At 50.2% G+C, this 22,951-nt stretch overlaps 1 protein-coding gene across 2 annotated transcripts in view; it reads right to left on the reverse strand.

Moving 5' to 3' along the window:
• Positions 1-22,951, reverse strand: part of ZNF638 (zinc finger protein 638) — a 985,826-nt gene that overhangs the window by 512,126 nt on the left and 450,749 nt on the right. For both annotated transcript variants that reach the window (XM_078674499.1, XM_078674497.1), the window contains 2 exons: positions 20,860-20,988; positions 1,708-1,749 (listed from right to left, as the gene is read on the reverse strand). In XM_078674499.1, the coding sequence (XP_078530625.1) occupies positions 1,708-1,749; positions 20,860-20,988 (171 nt within the window). The remainder of the gene's footprint in view (positions 1-1,707; positions 1,750-20,859; positions 20,989-22,951) is intronic.

Raw genomic sequence — 22,951 nt, forward strand, 5'->3', positions numbered from 1 at the left:
AGCACTGCACATCAGGCCACCTTCTCATACCCAGCAACCGGTTTGAACTGGGAAATGCATGGAGCACATTGTTTGCCCCAGGCAGTGTCTGGAAAGCATTCACTGAATGCAGCTCTCCCTGCCCCAGTACACAAAAGCCTGCCTGGGGAGGTGCCAGCACCTCCTTGGACAGGAAACCTATTGTCCAGGCCTCCCCTGCCAGACTTTCGGCAAGGCAGCAGGAGGGCAGACTCGTGTCTGTGGCAGCAGCATCCTTTTTGTGATGCTGAGGCTCCGTTTAACTTTAACCGGGTAAACCAGTAACTACATGTCTTCTCCCTCTGGAAGGGTGGAATGCTACCCGGGCCGCCAGAACTGGCAGGGGGGTAGTATTCCAAAGTGTTTGACACTGTACACGACATGTTTTGATAAAGCCAAAGCAAGTTAGCATTAACCGCTAGGATTATAATGCACTTAAGAGTATATGGTATGGCTATATCATAGAACAGCTATAAGGAGATGGTTCCGAAAGCTGCAGACCGGCTCAGCTCATGCTAGGGCACCCTCTCACATAAAACCAAGCATTCTGCCTCCAGGATTGTTAAATGCAAAAACAGTTGATGGACAGAATACAGAACAATGTCATACATTCACCCCAGTACAGAGATCTGGGCCTAAATCCATTGTTTGTTTGCACTCCACACCACCCCACTGCAAATCAGCCTTGACACTGTGCCTCATGGGAACAGTCCAGCCCGAACTGCCAAGCCATGTCTTCCCTGGACCGGAATCAATCATCCTAGGACCAGTTTCTGGCTATCTGCTGTCAGCCAGGATAGCTTGACTCCAGTGGTGTGGAGAGCACGGGACTCCCGTCTTAGCATACCCGTCCCACTCAGGGTGACGAATGCAAAAACAGTTGATGGACAGATTTAGGTCCAGATCTCTGTACAGAGGTGAATGTATGACATTGTTCTGCATTCTGTCCATCAACTTTTGTTTTTGCATCCAGGATTGTTAAGGCCTGCCATAGGAGTGACTTATAGGTGTATATGTGTCTATATGTATATATAGATATACTATATCTAAGTAAGGGGTGATTACACCACCTTACCCAGGCTGTGTGAACAGACCTATGGTGTCAGTTTGGAAGGCAAACCAGGGGTGGCACAATACATGCTGCAGCCCCTGGTAGGCCAACGGTGCACCTATGCCCTGGGTACCTCTGGTAAACTATACAGGGGCTCACAAGAGTTACCCAGTAACCAATCTTGCATGTACCTAAAGTACATGGTAATAATTTAGAGAGAACAACTAGGCTGTGGGCATGATTAGCAGGGCCACAGCCAGACTAAAGTCGAAAAACCAGAGAAACACCAGGCAAAAAGTGGGGGTAACCATATAGTCAGATATCCACCTTCCTACAGAAGGCAGACAGTATATCATTCTATTGGAATCATATTTTTATTATTTAATGAGTTTAAAAGAATTTACATATTTATAGAGATGGTTCAGGGTTCCAGACAGATAATTTCATAACGCATACTATGATGGCAAATGTATACATGCTGACCACAGATTGCTTTAAGGCATCAATGTTAGCTAGAAACTGCCATTTGAAGCAAGTCAAACATTAAAATACCAAAGATTTTTTTTAAACGTAAACATTCGCCACAGTTGTTTCATCAGATAGACAATGAAAACACAGAAAAGTAAATGAAAAGTCACCTTAGATTCTTCAGCTTCAATTATGTCAGCAAATATGCGTTCCTAAAAAAAAAGGTTACTGTTTAATTTCTGAAACCGAAATTGTTACCAAAATTTACACAACATACCAATATAAAACAAAATTAAAAAAATTACCATCTGTAACACTGTTTCTGATAGATGTGTAGATCACAACTTGTATAGGAGTACGCTTCCAAGGAACCAGACTCAAATTGTTTCGCAGACAGAACTTGGTGACAGCTATCGGGTGATGCTGCACAAAACCAGATGAAGTACCAGCATACACCACAGCAAGTATTATGACGGGAAAAATGAACAATTGTTACTTACCTGTAAACTGTGGTTCTCCAGTATTGGTGTCTTTCATAGAGTCACATGCTTGAATATTCCCCGTCGTCGAAGTGGGAGCCCCGCGGTAAATAAATTAGCAATAAAACCAATATATGTATATAAAAACAATTACATATATTCTAAAACCATAAATACTAATAAGTACCAAGGTTAGCATTAACACTTAGGAATACATTAGAAGAAAAAAGTACTCATAACCTATCCAAGTCATTATGTTAGTCCAAACTACAGCCAATCAAGCGCAAGCACCCCTCTAGAACCTTCTCCTCAGAGGCTCAGGGCCTCAGATTTTCGTAGCACCAAAGTGACAAAAGAGTCTAGGAGGAGAATCGAGCCTCTGAGGGGAGGTGGGTGGGTGGGTCGCATGTGAATCTATGAAAGACACCAATACTGGAGAACCACTGTTTACAGGTAAGTAACAATTTACTTCTCCAGTATTGGGGTGTCTTTCATAGATTCACATTATTGAATAGAATAGTGAGCAGTAATAGCTGGCCACAAGGCAAAAGAGCAGTGCATAAGCCTACAATGCATTGAAATCACAAAATGCTGCCAGACAGATAAATGACATACAGGCGGAGGGAAGGAAAGAGGCTCACCTTATTTAGAAAGATTACGAAGCACCGCTTGGCCCACTGCTGAATCAGCTTTGTTGATCGTCTCGAGGCAGTAGTGCTTTGTGAAAGTATGCCTGCTGGACCACGTGGCTGCTCGGCATATCTGGTGAATCGGCACACCCGCAAACAGGGCAGTAGAGGAAGACATCGACTTGGTGGAATGAGCCCGTACAGAAGATTGAAGAGGCTTGCCTGCCTTCTGATGACAGAATGAGATTGCTGAGCAAATCCAACGTGCAATGGTTGGCTTGGTAACATAATGCCCCTTGCGCACGAGTCCGTAAGGAACAAACAGCTGATCAGATGTACGAAAAGGCACTGTCCTGTCGATGTAGAATTTAAGGCATTTTTTAACGTCCAATGAATGCAAACGTTGCTCCGCTGGAGATTGAGGATTAGCGAAGAAAGTCTTTAAGAACACTGGTTCATTGAGGTGAAAATCAGTCGGCACCTTTGGCATGAATGCCGTGTTGGTGTGAAGTATGACACAATCAGATTTGAATTGAAGAAAAGGAGGCTGAATGGTAAAGGCATGGATATCACTCACGCGACGTGAGGTCAAGGCAAGAAGGGCCACCTTACAGGTCAGAAATGTTAAATCCACCTTGTGAATGGGCTCAAAAGACACCTTCATTAATTGCGTCAAAACATTGAGATGCCTGGTAGGAGGACACCGAATGGGTGGGAACCTCCTGAACAACCCCTTGAAAAACTGTCGAATTACTCTGGAAGAGTAGAGAGAAGAAGAACAAGATATTGCTGCCAAGAAGACCTTCAAGGTGGAGTGGGAAAGTCCTGATTGCGCTAACTGCCGAAAGAACAGCAGAAGCTGAGCTGGAGAGGAGTGCACAGGATGGATGTTGGCAGAGGCACACCAGTGACTGACTATTCCACTTTAGCTTGTAAGTCTTTACTGTGGACGGAGCTCTTGCATTGGCAAGAACGTCTATACATGCTGGAGAAATATTCAAATGGGAAAATTCAAGGTGCTCAGGTTCCATGCCGATAATTTGAGAGAGAAGGGGTCAGGATGACAGATCTAACCCCTGTCCATTGTGAGGAGATCCGCTCGAGGACGAAGGAGGATGGGTTCGCACTGTGAAAGAAGCTGCTCCGAGAACCATGCTTGTCGAGGCCATCTGGGAGCAATCAGGAGAATGTGGCACGGCTGTCTCCGCATCTTCCACAACACTCGCGGAACCAGTGGAATTGGTGGAAAAGCGTAAGCGAATAGATTGCACCAATCCATCAAAAGGGCATTCCCGCATGACCCTGGATGGGGAAGCCAACTTGCATAAGACGGGCATTTCCGGTTCACAGGACTCGCAAACAGATCCATGTTCGGGCGACCCCACAGCCGAAAGATGAAGTCCAGAGGCGGCTGATGCAACTCCCACTCGTGGGTCGAGGACGCGGACCTGCTGAGGGAGTCCGCCAGGATGTTGGAGATGCCTGGTAGGTGGACCGCAGTCAGGGTTATATGGTGACAGAGCGCCCAGTCCCAAATGCTCTGTGCCAGCTGAGAAAGGAGCAGCGTCTTGGTGCTGCCCTGTTTGTTCACATAGTGCATACTGGTGGTATTGTCCGTTTGAATGAGTACAGACTATCCCTGGAGCAGAAGATGGAAAGACTTGAGTGCCAGGAAAATGGCCATGAGTTCCAGTCTGTTGATGTACCAGGAACGTTGAGACAGAGTCCACTTGCCTTTTATGGATAGCCCCTGAAGATGTGCGCCCCAGCCTTCCAGAGAGGAGTCTGTGGTAAGGATGAGCTCTGGAGCGACGGTTAGGAAAGAAGTACCTGCAGCGATGTTTGACGGTTGAGCCCACCAAAGGAGAGCGGACCTCATCCGAGCAGTCACCAGGACCAGATTGTTAAATGAGCCGGTGACCTGACGCCACTGCGTGTCCAGTTCCTCCTGAATTGGGCGACTCTTGAGCCTGCTATTTGGGATCAGGGAGATGCAGGACGACGCCACCCCGAGAAAAGATTTCAATACACGAGCTGAAACTGACCCTTTTCAACGGATGAGAGTCACTAGGCATAAGATCCACAGCTGATGCTCGGGAGACGCATTCAGAGTGGCGCCTAGAAAAGTGCTGCAGGGAGCTGGATCGACCTGAGACTTCTCGGTGTTGGACAGACCGAGAGAGTGGAATAGAGTCAGACAGAATTGTGTGTCCAGAGATGCTTGGTGACGAGATTGCGACTTAATGAGACAGTCGTCCAGGTAGGGAAAGATTTGGACGCCCTTCAAACGCAGATATGCCACCATCGGAGCAAGGACTTTCGTGAAGACGAGAGGGGCGGAGCGAAGGCCGAAAGGCAGAACCTTGAATTGAAAGTCTCTGCACCCCACCCGGGAGCGTAAGTGTAGGAGAGTTACCCCTTGAACACCCAGTGAAAGGACACCACACAAGTGGTTATGAAAATAAAGTGTATTTATTTATAACAAGTCTACCCTGAACTCTTTATGAGTCAGGGAGCTAAGCACACAACAAAACTCTTACGAAAATACTTTAAGTCGCACAATTTACACAAATGCCCTAGGGGCACGAAAAACCATATACTACAAAAGTGGAATGCGAATTACTAGCAGGTAAGTAACGATTCTCAGAGGCTTTAGAAACGCTAGGCCTACAATACTGAACACTCAGGTTAGGAGCAGGAGGCCTAGGGACGCCACGTGCAGAGTGGGAACTCTCACGCGTAAGGCGGGAAAAAGTCTATGGAAGCTAGAATTCACAAAGTTACTGTTCTCGGGCGAACCCGACTAGCTGGGACGAAAACGGGAATGGATCCGAACACTTGGAGTGTTGGACTATGCTGGGGCACCGGAGTGCTGGATTCACCTAGCCCAGGGGGTGCGGCTGCATAGGGTTCAAGTTGCGTCGGAAACCCACGTTGACGGACCAGGAGCCTGAAGAAGAAGTTGCTGGCAGGCGGCCAGTGAAGAAAAGTTCGAAGAGATCCAAGCCTGGATCAGGGAAGAAGAAGACCTGAAAGCAGAGGGGACCAAGTTCTGAATCACTAGCCAGTGATTAAGTGGGCACCAGGATGGCACCGGGCGAAGTCACCGCAGTCAGGTGAGTGGGCGCTGCTGGGCTCTGCAGTCTCTCGAACCAGGAGGCGTTGTCGGCGACCAGGATGGAGGTGCGAGCTGTCCCACGAAGGTTCTTGCTGTCGACGTCGCTGGACCCAGGATTGGGCAACAAGTCTTGGCAAATGCAAGGCCCACGCGGTGGACCTAAAATGGTGTCTTGAGTGGACCAGGAGGGTCCGGGGTGCTCCTCTGTTGGAGGGGAGCAAGGGCCAGTCTGGAGCAACCAGACCAGCAGTGTTGTCGTCGAAGTTCGTCGTCAGGAGGGCCACTAGCCAACGGGCAAGTGACCTGGACAACGCGGTGAGCAGCAAAGAGCAGAAGGGCCCCACGCAGATCTCGTGGATGCAAGGGGGCTGGACTTCAGTGCTGGAGCTGCTCAGGGTCGGGGCTTCTCGGGCCCCAAAGCACTCACGTGAGGATTCCTCAGAAGTCGTGCTGGGCAAGCGTCGTGCAGTTTTGAAGATGGCCGGTCCCTCGAGGTCTCGTCGCACCCACGGATCACAGCTGGGCTGATGATGTAGGTTGAGGTCAGAGGTGCCAGGGAAGCCGGTTATCGTCGTGCTGGGGCAGTCTTGATCCGGAGGAGAGACTTACAGCAAACCGCGATGCTTGGATGGTGCCTGCTGCTGCAGGGTGACTACTCCTTAGTAACAAGGGAGAAATCTTAGGAAGAGGCTTGAGTTCCTTCTTGAAGAAAGTAGTTTCAGGATTCAAAGATGATCTGATTTGGAAGGGGGCCAGTTCCTACCTTTATCCTGAAAAAGGGGGCTGGCACGCGACTAAGTCCTGGCTGTAGAGGTGAGTAGAGATCGGAGGTGCCAGGGAAGCCGGGTCTTGTCGAGCTGGGCAGTCGGATTCCGGAGGAAGGACTTACAGCAGACCGCAGTGTTCTTCGGATGGTGCCTGCGGATGCAGGGTGACTACTCCTTAGTCCCAAGGGAGAATCTTGAAGAAGAAATCTTGATGTCCTTTCTTAGAAAGTCGTGTCTTGATTCCAAAGATGATCTAATTTGGAAGGGGGCCTGCTCCTACCTTTATCTGGGAAAAGGGGGCTGGCACGCGACTAAGTCCTGCCCTATGGGTGGGACCAGGAGGGGGGTGGTTACACCCCTCTCCTTTGGCGGGCTTTCCCCAGGCCAGGGGCTGGAGTGCCCCTGTGTAGGAGAGTAGGGTCTGCAATCCTATGATCACCCAGATTTTTGCTTTTTGCTGCACTGGTTTACGACTTTCCCTGGCTGTGGGCCTGCTAATCAGACCCACAGCCTAGCTGTTCTCTCTATCCAAATTGTACTCAGGTACTGAATTGGCACTGGGCCCTCTCCAAGTCCCTGTACCCAGGGCTGAGGTGCACCCAGAAGTCTCCCAGGGGCTGAAGCATGTATTGTGCCACCCCTGGACTGACTAACTAAACTGACACAACTGGCTGCACGACAGCTGGGGCAAGGTGGTGTACTCACCCTTTGCTTTAGATATAGTATACCTATATCTAACCCTAAAATGGACACACAGATCTCCTATCAGTCACTCCTATGGCAGGCCTTAACAATCCTGAAGGCAGAGTGCTTGGAATCGAGTGAGATGGTGCTCTGGCATGAGCGGAGCCTGTCTGCGGCTTTCGGGATCTATCCCTTAGCCGTTTCCATGATATCGCATACCATATACTCTTAAGTGCATTATAATCCTCGCGGTTAAATGCCAACTCTGGTATCGCTTTATCAAAACATGTCGAGTAAGGTGTCATACGAATTGGAATACTAACCCCTCGCCAATTCTGGCGACGGGGTTAGCATTCCACCCTTCTAGAGGGACACGACATGCATGTAACCTATAACCCGGTTAAAAGTCAGACAGAGCCTTAGCATCCACAAAATGGATGCTGCCACCGAGACACAAGTCTGCCCTCCTGCTGCTGGGAGTCCTCCCAGAGCAGGAGATAAGGACAAAGGGTTTCCTGCCAGGGGCGGTGCCAGCACCGTCCCAGACAGGGTTTTGTGTATTGTAGGTAGGCAGGGCTTCAGAGGAAGGTGACTGCACGTGGCACCCCGGTGCTCACTGTGCATAGGCTGGCTTAAACCAGTTCCAGGGACACTCCAGACCCTGTGCTGGGGAAAAGCCCGCCAAGGAAGTGGGTGTAACCACCCCCCTCCTGGTCCCACCCCTAGGGCAGGACTTAGTCGCGTGCCAGCCCCCTTTTCCAAGATAAAGGTAGAGACTGGCCCCCTTACAAATCAGATCATCTTTGGAATCAAGATACCACTTTCCACGAAAGGACTTCACGATTTCTTCCTCAAGATTCTCCCTTGTGGCTAAGGAGTAGTCACCCTGCATCCGCAGGCACCATCTAAGAACACTGCGGTCTGCTGCACGTCCTTCCTCCGGAATCCGACTGCCCAGCTCGACGAGACCCGGCTTCCCTGGCACCTCTGACCTCTACCCACCTCTACAGCACAGCTGAGAACCGTGGGTGCGACGAGACCTCGAGGGACCGGCCATCGCCAAGACTGCACGACTTCTGCACAGCAAGCCCACCGAGTAATTTCCTGGTGAGTGCTTTGGGGTCCGAGAAGCCCCCACCCTGAGCAGCTCCAGCACCGAAGAGCAGCCCCCCAGCATCTCCACGATCGGCGTGGGGCCCTTCTGCTTTTTGCTGCTCACCGCGTTGTTTGGCTACTAGCCCGCTGGCTTGTGGCCTTCCGAACGACGCCCGACGACAACACTGCTGCTGGTCTGGTTGCTCCAGACTGGCCCTTGCTTCCCTCCATCGGAGAAGTACCCTGGACCCTCCTGGTCCGGCTAAGACGCCATTTTAGGTCCACCGCGTGGGCCTTGCATTTGCCAAGACTTGTTGCCCAATCTTGGGTCCAGCGAAGTCGACAGCAAGAACCTTCGTGGGACAGCTCGCACCTCCATCCTGGTCGCCGACAACGCCTCCTGGTCCGAGAGACTGCAGAGCCCAGCAGCGCCCACTCACCTGACTGCGGTGACTTCGCCCGGTGCCATCCTGGTGCCCACTTAATCACTGGCTAGTGATTCAAGAACTTGGTCCCCTCTGCTTTCAGGTTTCCTTCTTCCTTGATCCAGGCTTGGATCCATCGAACTTTCCTTCACTGGTCGCCTGCCAGCAACTTCCTTCTTCCAGGCTCCTGGTCCGGCAACGAGATTCCCGACGTCTTTTCAGACCTATGCAGCTGCAGCCCCTGGGCTAGGTAACTTCGGCACTTCGGTGTCCCAGCATAGCCTCACTATTCAAGGGTCAGGATCCACTGTCGTTTTCTCCCTACCAGGTCGGGTTCGCCCGTGAACACTAACTTTGTGAATTCTAGCTTCCATAGACTTTGTCCCGCATCCCGCGTGAGAGTGCACACTCTGCACCCGAGTTCCCTAGGCCTCCTGCTAGTAATCTAAAGGTTCAGTAGTCTAGTCCTAGCGATTCCAAAGCCTATTAGTATCGTTACTTACCTGCTAGTAATTCGCATTCCACTTTTAGAGTATATGGTTTTTCGTGCCCCTCGGGCATTTGTGTATAACGTGCTAACTTAAGTATTTTCATAAGAGTTTTGTTGTGTGCTTAGCATCCTGTCCTCATAAAGAGTACAGGGTTGTTGTGATTCTAATAAATACATTGTTTATTTTCATAACACTTGTGTGGTGTCCTTTCACTGGGTGTTCAAGGGGTAATGTGATGGTAAAACAGCTGGCTTAACACGCCCTCTAGAGTCTTAGCCTTAGACTGCTCGTATCCATGCTACTAGGATAGCTGGTCTATAAGGTTGACTTACAACCAATCAATAAGGGTTGTGTGGACTGATATATAGTGATCACTAGAATAGTGAGCACTGCACATCAGGCCAACTTCTCACACTAACCCCTCGCCAATTCTGGCGACGGGGTTAGCATTCCACCCTTCTAGAGGGACACGACATGTATGTAACCTATAACCCCGGTTAAAGTCAGACAGAGCCTTAGCATCCACAAAATGGATGCTGCCACCGAGACACAAGTCTGCCCTCCTGCTGCTGGGAGTCCTCCCAGAGCAGGAGGCAAGGACAAAGGGTTTCCTGCCAGGGGCGGTGCCAGCACCGTCCCAGACAGGGTTTTGTGTATTCTAGGTAGGCAGGGCTTTAGAGGAAGGTGACTGCAAGTGGCACCCCGGTGCTCACTGTGCATAGGCCGGCTTGAACCAGTTCCAGGGGCACACCAGACCCTGAGCTGGGGAAAGCCCGCCAAAGGAGAGGGGTGTAACCACCCCCCTCCTGGTCCCACCCATAGGGCAGGACTTAGTCGCGTGCCAGCCCCCTTTTTCAGGATAAAGGTAGGAGCAGGCCCCCTTCCAAATTAGATCAATCTTTGAATCCTGAACCGACCTTCTACCCGAAGAACTCAAGACTCTACTCAAGATTTTCTCCCTTGTGACTAAGGAGTAGTCACCCTGCAGCAGCAGGCACCAACCAAGCTTCGCGGTTTGTTGCCAGTCTCTCCTTCGGATCAAGACTGCTTCAGCACGACGAGAACCGGCTTCCCTGGCACCTCTGACCTCAACCTACATCATCAGCCCAGCTGTGATCCGTGGGTGCGACGAGACCTCGAGGGACCGGCCATCTTCTGAACTGCACGACGCTTGTCCAGCACGACCACGGAGTGACCCTCGACCGAGTGCTTTGGGGTAAGAGAAGCCCCGACCCTGAGCAGCTCCAGCACCGAAGTTCAGCCCCCTTGCATCCACGAGATCTGCGTGGGGCCCTTCTGCTCTTGGCTGCTCACCGCGTTGTCCAGGTCGCTTGCCCGTTGGCTAGTGGCCCCTTCACGACGCTCCACGACAACAAACACTGCTGGTCTGGTTGCTCCAGACTGGCCCTGGCTTCCCTTCTTCAGAGAAGCACCCTGGACCCTCCTGGTCCACTCAAGACGCCATTTTAGGTCCACCACGTGGGCCTTGCATTTGCCAAGACTTGTTGCCCCAATCCTGGGTCCAGCGACGTCGACAGCAAGAACCTTCGTGGGACAGCTCGCACCTCCATCCTGGTCGCCGACAACGCTCCTGGTCCGAGAGACTGCAGAGCCCAGCAGCGCCCACTCACCTGACTGCGGTGACTTCGCCCGGTGCCATCCTGGTGCCCACTTAATCACTGGCTAGTGATTCAGAACTTGGTCCCCTCTGCTTTCAGGTTTTCTTCTTCCCTGATCCAGGCTTGGATCTCTTCGAACTTTTCTTCACTGGCCGCCTGCCAGCAACTTCTTCAGGCTCCTGGTCCGTCAACGTGGGTTTCCGACGCAACTTGAACCCTATGCAGCCGCAGCCCCTGGGCTAGGTAAATCCAGCACTCCGGTGCCCCAGCATAGTCCAACACTCCAAGTGTTCGGTTCCACTCCCGGTTTCGTCCCAGCTAGTCGGGTTCGCCCGAGAAGAGTAACTTTGTGAATTCTAGCTTCCATAGACTTTTTCCCGCCTTACGCGTGAGAGTTCCCACTCTGCACGTGGCTTCCCTAGGCCTCCTGCTCCTAACCTGAGTGTTCAGTAGTGTAGGCCTAGCGTTTCTAAAGCCTCTGAGAATCGTTACTTACCTGCTAGTAATTCGCATTCCACTTTTGTAGTATATTGTTTTTCGTGCCCCTCGGGCATTTGTGTAAATTGTGCGACTTAAAGTATTTTCGTAAGAGTTTTGTTGTGTGCTTAGCTCCCTGACTCATAAAGAGCCAGGGTAGTCTTGTTATAAATAAATATACTGTTTATTTTCATAACAACTTGTGTGGTGTCCTTTCACTTGGTGTTCAAGGGGTAATGTGATGGTAAAACAGCTGGCTTAACACGCCCTCTAGAGTCTTAGCCTTAGACTGCTCGTATCCATGCTACTAGGATAGCTGGTCTATAAGGTTGACTTACAACCAATCAATAAGGGTCGTTTGGACTGATATATAGTGATCACTAGAATAGTGAGCACTGCACATCAGGCCAACTTCTCACAGTGGCATTGAGACTTGAGAATCGTCTAGATAAGGAAAGATCTGAACTCCCTGTAGACGCAGGTGAGCCACCACCGGGGCCAGTACCTTCGTGAACACACGAGGAGCTGAACGCAGTCCGAAGGGTAGAACTTTGAACTGAAAATGCATGGTTCCCACTTTGAAACGTAGGTACTGGCGATGTTGTGCGATGATGGGGACGTGAATGTAAGCGTCCTGAAGATCTATGGTGGTCATAAAATCCTCGCTGGACAGAAGACGCAGGACCTCCAGTAGTGTCAGCATACGGAATGATTGAGACTTTAGGAACTGGTTGAGAGCCCTCAGATCCAGAATGGGTCGCCAATCTCCGTTCTTCTTGAGTATGAGGAAAAAACGAGAGTAAAAACCCTTCCCTCTTAGATGTTTCGGGACCACTTCGGCTGCCCCTTTTAACACAAGACGGTCCTGATGGTAAAGCTCCTCGAGATGTGGAGGAGGTGGGCCACGAGGTGGGGTGCAAGGAGGAATCTCTGAATTCCAGGGTATGACCCCGTTTGACAATGTCCAAAACCCAGCGGTCCGAGGTGATCGAGGACCACTGGGAATAAAACATTTTCATCCTCCAACACGTTGAGTGGCAAAAGTCATTGGCGTTTCTGATTTGCGCCACGATAGGACGAATTTCCTCTGAATGTCTTGGCGGGTAGTTGTCGAGACTGCTGATTGGGCGTGTAACGTTGGCCGCCCTGTTTGTATGAACGGTATTGCTAACCACCTCGAAAGTTGGAAGTGCTGCGTCCGTGCGCACCTCGAAAGGACTGCTTACGAAATTGAAGCTTGCCTAAGGACTTCGCCGTATCGGTGTCCTTCTTGATGGATTCAAGGGCATCATCAATATGGGATCCGAATAATGATTCACCATCGTATGGCATATCCAGTATTCTGGCTTGGACTTCCTGCCGGAAGGAGATGGACTTTAGCCAGCCTTGACGTCGGAGTACAGCCGCGCTTGCCAGGAGGCGGAAACCTGTGTTCGCAATATCCACAGCACAGTCGATGACTTCTTCCGCTGCTCTTTGTCCATCGCGGAGAATCTGCTGTGCGTCAGCCTTGGAAGCATCAGGGATGAGTGCCATGTAATCTGCAATGTTTGACCACATCTGCCGGTCATAATGACCCAAAATGGCCAAGGCATTGGCTGCTCGGACAGATGTGGAGGCCATGGTCGAGAACTTGCGGCCAATTGCATCCAGGCGTCGACCCTCTATCCGGAGGGGCTGTGATTTGGGACGCCGGATTACCTGCTCTACGCTGTGCTGCCTGAGTCACGACAGAGTCCGGCTTGGGATGTGAAATCAGGCAAGCTGGAGAACCTGTAGGGGCCTTGTACTTCTTCTCAAGGCGCGGAATCTGAGCAGGTAAGGAGTTTGGAGCAATCAGCTTAATACCCTCTTTCCATACAAAATCAATTATTGGGATTGTGTGCACCTGCTTGAAAGGTTTGTCCTTAAAATCGTATAGAAAACAATCCTCCTCGCGTTGAGAGCGTGGGAGTTTGAAACGTTGAGCCGCTTTATCCATTAAAAGATGGAAGCTGGCGATATCCACTGGTGGAGACTCACTCGAGGTACCAGGTTGAGGAGAGGGCGTCTGCGCTCGGTAATCATCATATTCGATCATATCCTGGTCGCCTGCCTCATCATCTGTGTTGTCAGGGACTTCACCTTCCTCACATTCCGCATCCGCTTCCTCCTCATCCGCATCCTGCGGATAGATAGTGGTATGGATGCTGACAGACCTATGAACCTGAGAAGGTGCAGGTGGTATAATAGACGGCAATGCAGGTGGAGGTAGTGCCACAGAAGCGGGTGTAGCCTGCGGTGTTACAGGTAAACGGCGATTATAATCGTCCAGCATATGTTGGAGATTAGATATCAAGGCCAAAGGAATGGTAGCCACAGGAGCTTGATTGAACTGTTCTCCTTGTTGAAATTCTGGGCCATTGTCATCATTAGAATCTGTGTCTTGACATTTTATAATCAAATCAGAGGGACTAAGTGCTGCCCCAAACGTTTCCTCTTCCTGTTCCGAATCAGTGTCATGCTCCGTACTAGTTGCAAACATTGGAGATGGTGGTTGAGGCTCTGGATCAGAGATCTGTTGGCAGGGTACCGTAGTGCGAAGGTGTGACGATTTTGCTGTCTGCAATGGCACGAACGGTAATGACGCAAACGACAGTGGTTCCGCCGTCGTCGGAACTGTCGTCGGTAGTGTCGACGAGGCTGATTTTGGCAATTTTGAAGAAATCTTCGTCGACGGAGTGGTCGTCGATGGGATTGTCGACGGTATCCACTGTAGCTGTAGTCGTCGACGGGGACGTCGTCGACGTGTTGATAGTCGACGCTGGTACAGACTCCGTAGACGGAGTCTTTGTCGACGGGCCTGTCTTCGTCGACGGGCCTGTCTTCGTCGACGAGATCTTCGTCGACGGGACCTTGGTCGACGGTGGCTTCGTCGACGAGGCTTTAGTCGACGGCGTTGTCGACGACGATGTCTTTTGGTCTTTCGTCGACGAGGACTCTCTTCTTCGTCGACGAGATGGGAATTGTCGACGGAACAGGTGCAGACGACGATGAAACCCTCGTCGACGTCGTGGCTGTCGACGAAACCGTCGTCGACGAGGAAAATGCTGAAGAGGTAGTCAGCGTAGTCGTCGAAATTGCAAACAAAGCTGCTCTCGTCGTCGGAGAAACTTTAAGAGGCGTGAAAACACCTCGAGAGGTTGCCAAAGACGCCTGAGAGCCAGGTCTCGTGGGCGTAGAGGTGGTAGGAGTGGCAGAAGACCTCACAGGAGCCACAGGCAAAGCCAATTTAGGTTTCTTGAGGAAAGGAGAAGGAACCTCCTGAACACTACCACGCTTTGAGGCTGCTGATGAGAAACCAGAATGCCAACTTTCTGCGTCGGACACAACAGAGTCCTTGTCCTTAAGACGCTGCAGCCAAAGGAGAAGACGGCCTTCCCTGTCCTTTAAAGTTTTAGTAGAAAAAGTTCTACAGTACTTGCAGTTGGCAGCCACACGATCAGGATATAAACAATAAATACATTTCTGGTGGGGGTCCTTCTCAAAAAGGCGCAGCTTCCCACAAGAAGAGCAGGGTCTAAATAAACACTTCTTACTTGACATGCTGAAGAAATTTCTGAAAGTAGAGGTTTGAAGAAGAAAACTGAGCAGAGCTCAGGGAGACTCCCTTCACCCGACGTGCGGTAGAAAATCTGAGGGCTTGAGCTTCTGAGGAGAAGGTTCTAGAGGGTGCTGGCGCCTGATTGGCTGCAGTTTGGACTAACATAATGACACTAATGTGTTACAAATGGTTTTTTCGCTTTGCCTTGCATTCCTATGTAGGAATGTTTTTTTTTTGAGGATTTCAGTGTATTTCCTTTCTTTTCTTGTATTATATTATTATGATATGTATATATATATTTAGCATTTATTGCTATTTTATTACCGTGGGACTCCCACTTCGACGACGGGGAATATTCAAGCATGTGAATCTATGAAAGACACCCCTAATACTGGAGAAGTGGGACCTCTCTTCGACACAGGCAACCGGAATCAGTATCGAAGACTATGTTGATGTTTGTAGATTGATTTATGGTTTCGAAAAGAGATCGGTAACGGGACCGAACGATGAACACATCTGAGCCAGATGGCGGAAAAAACAATCGGAGGATAGAGTCGATACCCATGCGCACTACGGTCTAAGGGAGGAGTCACCCAGCAGACAAAGACTCTTCCAAGACAACGAAGTGTAATCATCCGGGCCCACCACCAGATGGTGATCTAATGCAAAAGTGTGTGGTCTGCAGCCCATATGCCTCGAACATATCAATAACATTAACAGGTACCCAGGGCCTATGTTATTTCCCTAAACTGCATTGAAAAACCTAATTGGCACTCTTTGGCCACAGGTCAGTCCCTTGTAAATGGTACCACAGGTACCAAGGACACTGTAGCCAGGGAAGCCCTCCAAGGGCTACATCACTTATTGTGCCACCCTTAGAGGCCCTGCACCTTTACTCACACACACTGCCTTTGCAGACTGCGTGCTTTGGTGCAGAGCAAACGAAAGAGTCAACATGGCACACATCCCTGTGTGCCATGCTGTGAGAAGTTGGCCTGATGTGCAGTGCTCACTATTCTAGTGATCACTATATATCAGTCCAAACAACCCTTATTGATGATTGGTTGTAAGTCAACCTTATAGACCTGCTATCCTAGTAGCATGGATACGAGCAGTCTAAGGCTAAGACTCTAGAGGGCGTGATAAGCCAGCTGTTTTACCATCACATTACCCCTTGAACACCCAGTGAAAGGACACCACACAAGTGTTATGCAAATAAACAGTGTATTTATTAGAATCACAACAACCCTGTACTCTTTATAAGGACAGGGTGCTAAGCACACAACAAAACTCTTATGAAAATACTTAAGTTAGCACGTTATACACAAATGCCCGAGGGGCACGAAAAACCATATACTCTAAAAGTGGAATGCGAATTACTAGCAGGTAAGTAACGATTCTCAGAGGCTTTGGGATCGCTAGGACTGGACTACTGAACCTTTAGATTACTAGCAGGAGGCCTAGGGAACTCGGGTGCAGAGTGTGCACTCTCACGCGGGATGCGGGACAAAGTCTATGGAAGCTAGAATTCACAGAGTTAGTGTTCACGGGCGAACCCGACCTGGTAGGGAGAAAACGACAGTGGATCCTGACCCTTGAATAGTGAGGCTATGCTGGGACACCGAAGTGCCGAAGTTACCTAGCCCAGGGGCTGCAGCTGCATAGGTCTGAAAAGACGTCGGGAATCCTCGTGCCGGACCAGGAGCCTGGAAGGAAGAAGTTGCTGGCAGGCGACCAGTGACGAAAAGTTCGATGGATCCAAGCCTGGATCAAGGAAGAAGGAAACCTGAAAGCAGAGGGGACCAAGTTCTTGAATCACTAGCCAGTGATTAAGTGGGCACCAGGATGGCACCGGGCGAAGTCACCGCAGTCAGGCGAGTGGGCGCTGCTGGGCTCTGCAGTCTCTCGGACCAGGAGGCGTTGTCGGCGACCAGGATGGAGGTGCGAGCTGTCCCACGAAGGTTCTTGCTGTCGACGTCGCTGGACCCAGGATTGGGCAACAAGTCTTGGCAAATGCAAGGCCCACGCGGTGGACCTAAAATGGCGTCTTAGCCGGACCAGGAGGGTCCAGGGTACTTCTCCGATGGAGGGAAGCAAGGGCCAGTCTGGAGCAACCAGACCAGCAGCAGTGTTGTCGTCGGGCGTCGTTCGGAAGGCCACAAGCCAGCGGGCTAGTAGCCAAACAACGCGGTGAGCAGCAAAAAGCAGAAGGGCCCCACGCCGATCGTGGAGATGCTGGGGGGCTGCTCTTCGGTGCTGGAGCTGCTCAGGGTGGGGGCTTCTCGGACCCCAAAGCACTCACCAGGAAATTACTCGGTGGGCTTGCTGTGCAGAAGTCGTGCAGTCTTGGCGATGGCCGGTCCCTCGAGGTCTCGTCGCACCCACGGTTCTCAGCTGTGCTGTAGAGGTGGGTAGAGGTCAGAGGTGCCAGGGAAGCCGGGTCTCGTCGAGCTGGGCAGTCGGATTCCGGAGGAAGGACGTGCAGCAGACCGCAGTGTTCTTGGATGGTGCCTGCGGATGCAGGGTGACTACTCCTTAGCCACAAGGGAGAATCTTGAGGAAGAAATCGTGAAGTCCTTTCGTGGAAAGTGGTATCTTGATTCCAAAGATGATCTGATTTGGAAGGGGGCCAGTCCCTACCTTTATCTGGGAAAAGGGGGCTGGCACGCGACTAAGTCCTGCCCTAGGGGTGGGACCAGGAGGGGGGTGGTTACACCCACTTCCTTGGCAGGCTTTTCCCCAGCACAGGGTCTGGAGTGTCCCTGGAACTGGTTCAAGCCAGCCTATGCACAGTGAGCACCGGGGTGCCACGTGCAGTCACCTTCCTCTGAAGCCCTGCCTACCTACAATACACAAAACCCTGTCTGGGACGGTGCTGGCACCGCCCCTGGCAGGAAACCCTTTGTCCTTATCTCCTGCTCTGGGAGGACTCCCAGCAGCAGGAGGGCAGACTTGTGTCTCGGTGGCAGCATCCATTTTGTGGAGCTGAGGCTCTGTTTGACTTTAACCGGGGTTAGGGGTTACATACATGTCGTGTCCCTCTAGAAGGGTGGAATGCTAACCCCGTCGCCAGAATTGGCGAGGGGTTAGTATTCCGATTCGTATGACACCTTACTCGACATGTTTTGATAAAGCGATACCAGAGTTGGCATATAACCGCGAGGATTATAATGCACTTAAGAGTATATGGTATGCGATATCATGGAAACGGCTAAGGGATTGATCCCGAAAGCCGCAGACAGGCTCAGCTCATGCCAGAGCACCATCTCACACGATTCCAAGCACTCTGCCTTCAGGATTGTCAAGGCCTGCCATAGGAGTGACTGATAGGAGATCTGTGTGTCCATTTAGGGTTAGATATAGGAATACTATATCTAAAGCAAGGGGTGATTACACCACCTTGCCCCAGCTGTCAAGCAGCCAGTTGTCAGATTTGGATGGCCAGCCAGGGGTGGCATAATACATGCTGCAGCCCCTGGTAGGCCCTGGGTACACCTATGCCCTGGGTACCTAAGGTACACTGTACAGGGACTGATAAGGTGACTCAGTATCCAATTTAGATATGTACCTAAGGTACATGGAATCCATTTTACAGAGAGAGCAGTAGGCCTGGGGCCCTGAATAGCAGGGTCCCAGGTCAACTAAGTCAGAAAACCAGCAAAACACCAGGCAAAAAGTTGGGGGCAACCATAGTCAGGGATCTACCTTCCTACAGTTAGTATTCCAATTCGTATGACACCTTACTCGACATGTTTTGATAAAGCGATACCAGAGTTGGCATTTAACCGCGAGGATTATAATGCACTTAAGAGTATATGGTATGCGATATCATGGAAACGGCTAAGGGATAGATCCCGAAAGCCGCAGACAGGCTCAGCTCATGCCAGAGCACCATCTCACACGATTCCAAGCACTCTGCCTTCAGGATTGTTAAGGCCTGCCATAGGAGTGACTGATAGGAGATCTGTGTGTCCATTTTAGGGTTAGATATAGGTATACTACATCTAAAGCAAAGGGTGAGTACACCACCTTGCCCCAGCTGTCGTGCAGCCAGTTGTGTCAGTTTAGTTAGTCAACCCAGGGGTGGCACAATACATGCTTCAGCCCCTGGGAGACTTCTGGGTGCACCTCAGCCCTGGGTACAGGGACTTGGAGAGGGCCCAGTGCCAATTCAGTACCTGAGTACAATTTGGATAGAGAGAACAGCTAGGCTGTGGGTCTGATTAGCAGGCCCACAGCCAGGGAAAGTCGTAAACCAGTGCAGCAAAAAGCAAAAATCTGGGTGATCATAGGATTGCAGACCCTACTCTCCTACACATGCCTACAATCCACTGCCCTGGCATAGGTCAGCCATCACTCTAGCTGGGTGCACTATACCAGTGGTGAGGGTACAGATGCGTGAACCCTGTACCCCTACAGTGTCTCAACCAATTTGTACACATTTTATGTACAGTAATACCATGGTACAGGAATTTTGTCATTACAAACTCCACAGCACCATTATGGCTACACTGAAAACTGAGAAGTTTGGTATCAAACTTCTCAGCACATTCAACCCACACTGATGCCAGTGTGAGATTTAATGAAAAATGCAAACAGAAGGCATCTTAAAGATGCCCCTTGAAAAAAGACCCAACACTAGTGTCCAGGCTGAATGACTGCTCGCCAGCTGCCACCACCAGACATGTTTCTGGACCCCCCTGGGTCGAGAGCCTGCTGCTCTCGAGGGTCTGAAACAATGCACATCCTGGGACGAGGTGCCAAGCCTCCTCAGCCAGCACGGGCGGGGTCCTAGAAGGGGATGCTTCAGAGGCTTGTTGCGTTTGGGAGCTCCCCCAGGCCTTTTGATGATTCCAGCAAGTGGCTCCCACGAGTTCCGATCCCCACTTTGGGCGCGAGAATCAGCAGGGAAACCTAGTGAGAAAGGGAGGTATGCCCACCTTTGCAAACCCCACCCCTCAGTTGGGAGGAGGAGTGGGGGGACCCACCCAACCAGAGTGAGGCATATGCCCCCCTCCCACTGAAGGGGAGCATAATTGGGGGGTGGGTACCTGCCCAAGAAAGGGACCCACTGCCCCCAACCTTTACTTATCTGTAATGCTCCTAAATCTCGTATTTAGGGGCACCCCTGAACCTTGCTTCCTCAGACAAGAAAACAGAAAAAGAAGGACCAAACAGCCATTTCGAAGCTAAGAGGAGGACGCATACAGAGTTGGCTACAGCCCTACTGGCCTGTCCCCACCTCGAACCTGCAGAAGTGAAACCCCAGTGTGTCTTGCAGCCAGCGGCCTCAAGAACCCCAAGGATCTGCCCTGCCTTCAAAAGAAAAGAGTCTCCTGGCAACACCAGATTTGTTAACCAAACAGACTCCAGCTTGGCAGGATCCACGAGTCTGCACCACTTTGCACCAGATAACAACAGCCAGAGTTAGAGTGGCCCAACACCAAGAGGTGGTCTCTCCGTTAATCCTGACCCGAGATCCAGTGACCCTGACCTGCCTCAAGCCTCCAGCTGACACCTGCGGCTTCAAACCGGAAGGTCCCCCAACCCTAAAAGGCACCCCTGCACCCAATGCCCCACGGCCTTGGGTGGCCCACCGAAGGTGCGTAACCAACCCCAAAAATCCCAACTTTCCTCTCTAAGTGGTGGTCTCAAACCCAAGACTTCGACCCGAGCCTGCTGTGTGTTTGCAAACCAGAGACTCCCCACTGAAAGCTACAGGGTGCCCAAAGCCACGTGGGTCCTATTCCTGCAGGAGGCTCTGCTCATATGAAATCTAGATTACTTGATTTAGTAAAATGGTGGCAGGCTCGAAGTAAAATGCAACAGATACATAAAATCGTATGTATATAGGCAGTGGAGCAAAGAAAAGCTGATCTTTCAATGGGGTTTTGGTATCAATACAGTTTTAAATAAATACCTCAAATACAATAAAAATAAAAAGGAGACACTTACCACATCTTTTATACTTTTGTATTTCGGCACCAGCTTAATGGACAGCTGTTTTCCAGCAAGTGACATCGGGAACACAGTATAAAACTTAATCATTGACTCGGCAGAAGACTGAGACATTTGTAGGTAAGCCTATTACAACAATGAAAAGAAAAATTAAGTTAGAAATATGATTTTATTGAAATTTCTCACTTCTGTACTCAATTACTCTAATACTTTTCATTCAAATAAAGGTCTAGCAACAACCTAACAAATTATTCCTTTCCAAAGTGAAAATTAAACGGCGTAAAAAAAAATCCAATTCTGGAAACGTCAGTCCTTCAAAATAAGGAAGGATTCGCAAGAAAAATGCTACTTACCCTGTACGCATCTGTTCTTGGCATGTAGAGCTGTAGAATCTCATGCTTATGCATAGATCGCCATCTAGGGTTGGGACCGGATGTTTGCACTTTGTTTTTCTTCGAAGAAGTCTTGCTAGTATCTAGGTAAGTGACTCCTTTCGGTGATAGTGCGCATGGTCATCACTGCTTTGTTTTGGAGGGGGCGGTACGTGTGCTAGAACCTCTACCTCCGCCTTGGCCGTTGTTACCTCTGTAACCACCTCTGAAGAAATTTTTAGAGACTATGGGTTGGTTATTGCACTTATAGGAAGATGCAGGTCGTAGGAAAGGGACATTTGTTCCTGTTCCTCCTCGGCTCCGATAGCTTCGCCGGCTTCTTCATCAGATTGGGTCCGAGAGGTTCAGAATGGAGCCTGTTTGTTGGCTCTGCATGTCGCGTCGTCGAGACAGACGGTCCCAAAGAGTCTTTTCGGAGCAGAAAGCTTGGCACATGTAGCAGTCTTGTTCACTGTGCTCTGGTGACAAACACAGGCTGCACACTTCGTGTAAGCCGGTGCGCAGGTTTTTCACGTGGCAACGAGGACAGAATTTAAAGGACGTTCGTTCCATCAACTGAGAGTCCAACTGGGGGCTAGGCCCGACGGCCTACCACAAGCTCTCCGATCGAAATCGGGTTTTTATTAACCCCTTCAGCGCTGATGACAAAGCCAGCTCGTCATGGGCGTTACCTGCGCTACGCGGATGACGAGCTGGCTTTGTCATAAACATCGCGATTTTCACATTTCAGCGCACAGCGGAAAAACCCGCTAGCGCGGTAGAGGTTAATAAACAATACGCGAAGAATGGAGAACGCGATTTGAAATAATACCGTTGAGGGTGAGTGTTCTATGCACCGAGGGAAACCAAAGAATCGCGTCGAACTGGAGCGCATCAAGTAACATCCGAACCAGATGGTGGAAAAAAACATTCTGAAGATGGAGTCTATTACCTTGCGCACTATCACCCAAAAGAGGAGTCACCTAACCTCAAGACTAGGAAGACTTCCTCGAAGAAAAACAAAGTGCAAACATCCGGGCCAAACACTAGATGGCGATCTATGCATAAGCATGTGATCTACACCTCACATGCTTCGAACAATATTACTCAATTACAGGCCCTTTCCTGAGGTTTGAAATTCATTAGGTGATGGGAAGAAACCTGTACCATTGCACTCAAATGAGATGACCACATTTCTCCTACTGACACTTAAGTCTCCGTAGCACAGGTGAACAATAAAGGCTTACTTTATGGGAGGCAAGGCCAACCTAGGTCTAGGAGGGCTGCACCCATGTCAGATTTTCATATGTACATGTTCACTAAAAGGAAAATGCTACTTGCCAGTGTGAGAAGTTGGCCTGATATGCAGTGCTCACTATTCTAGTGATCACTATGTATCATTCCAAACAACCCTTATTGATGATTGGTTGCAAGTCAACCTGATAGACCAGCTATCCTAGTAGCATGGACAAGAGCAGTCTAAGGCTAGACTCTAGAGGGCGTGTTAAGCCAGCTGTTTTACCATCACATTTACCCCTTGAACACCAAGTGAAAGGACCCCACACAAGTTGTTATGAAAATAAAGTATATTTATTTATAACACAACAACCCTGGACTCTTTATGAGGACAGGGTGCTGAGCACACAACAAAACTCTTAAAGAAATACTGAAAGTCACACAATTTCCACAAATGCCCGAGGGGCACGGAAAACCATATA

Source organism: Lissotriton helveticus, chromosome 2_1 (assembly GCF_964261635.1).
Source record: "Lissotriton helveticus chromosome 2_1, aLisHel1.1, whole genome shotgun sequence".
Classification (NCBI taxonomy): domain Eukaryota; kingdom Metazoa; phylum Chordata; class Amphibia; order Caudata; family Salamandridae; genus Lissotriton; species Lissotriton helveticus.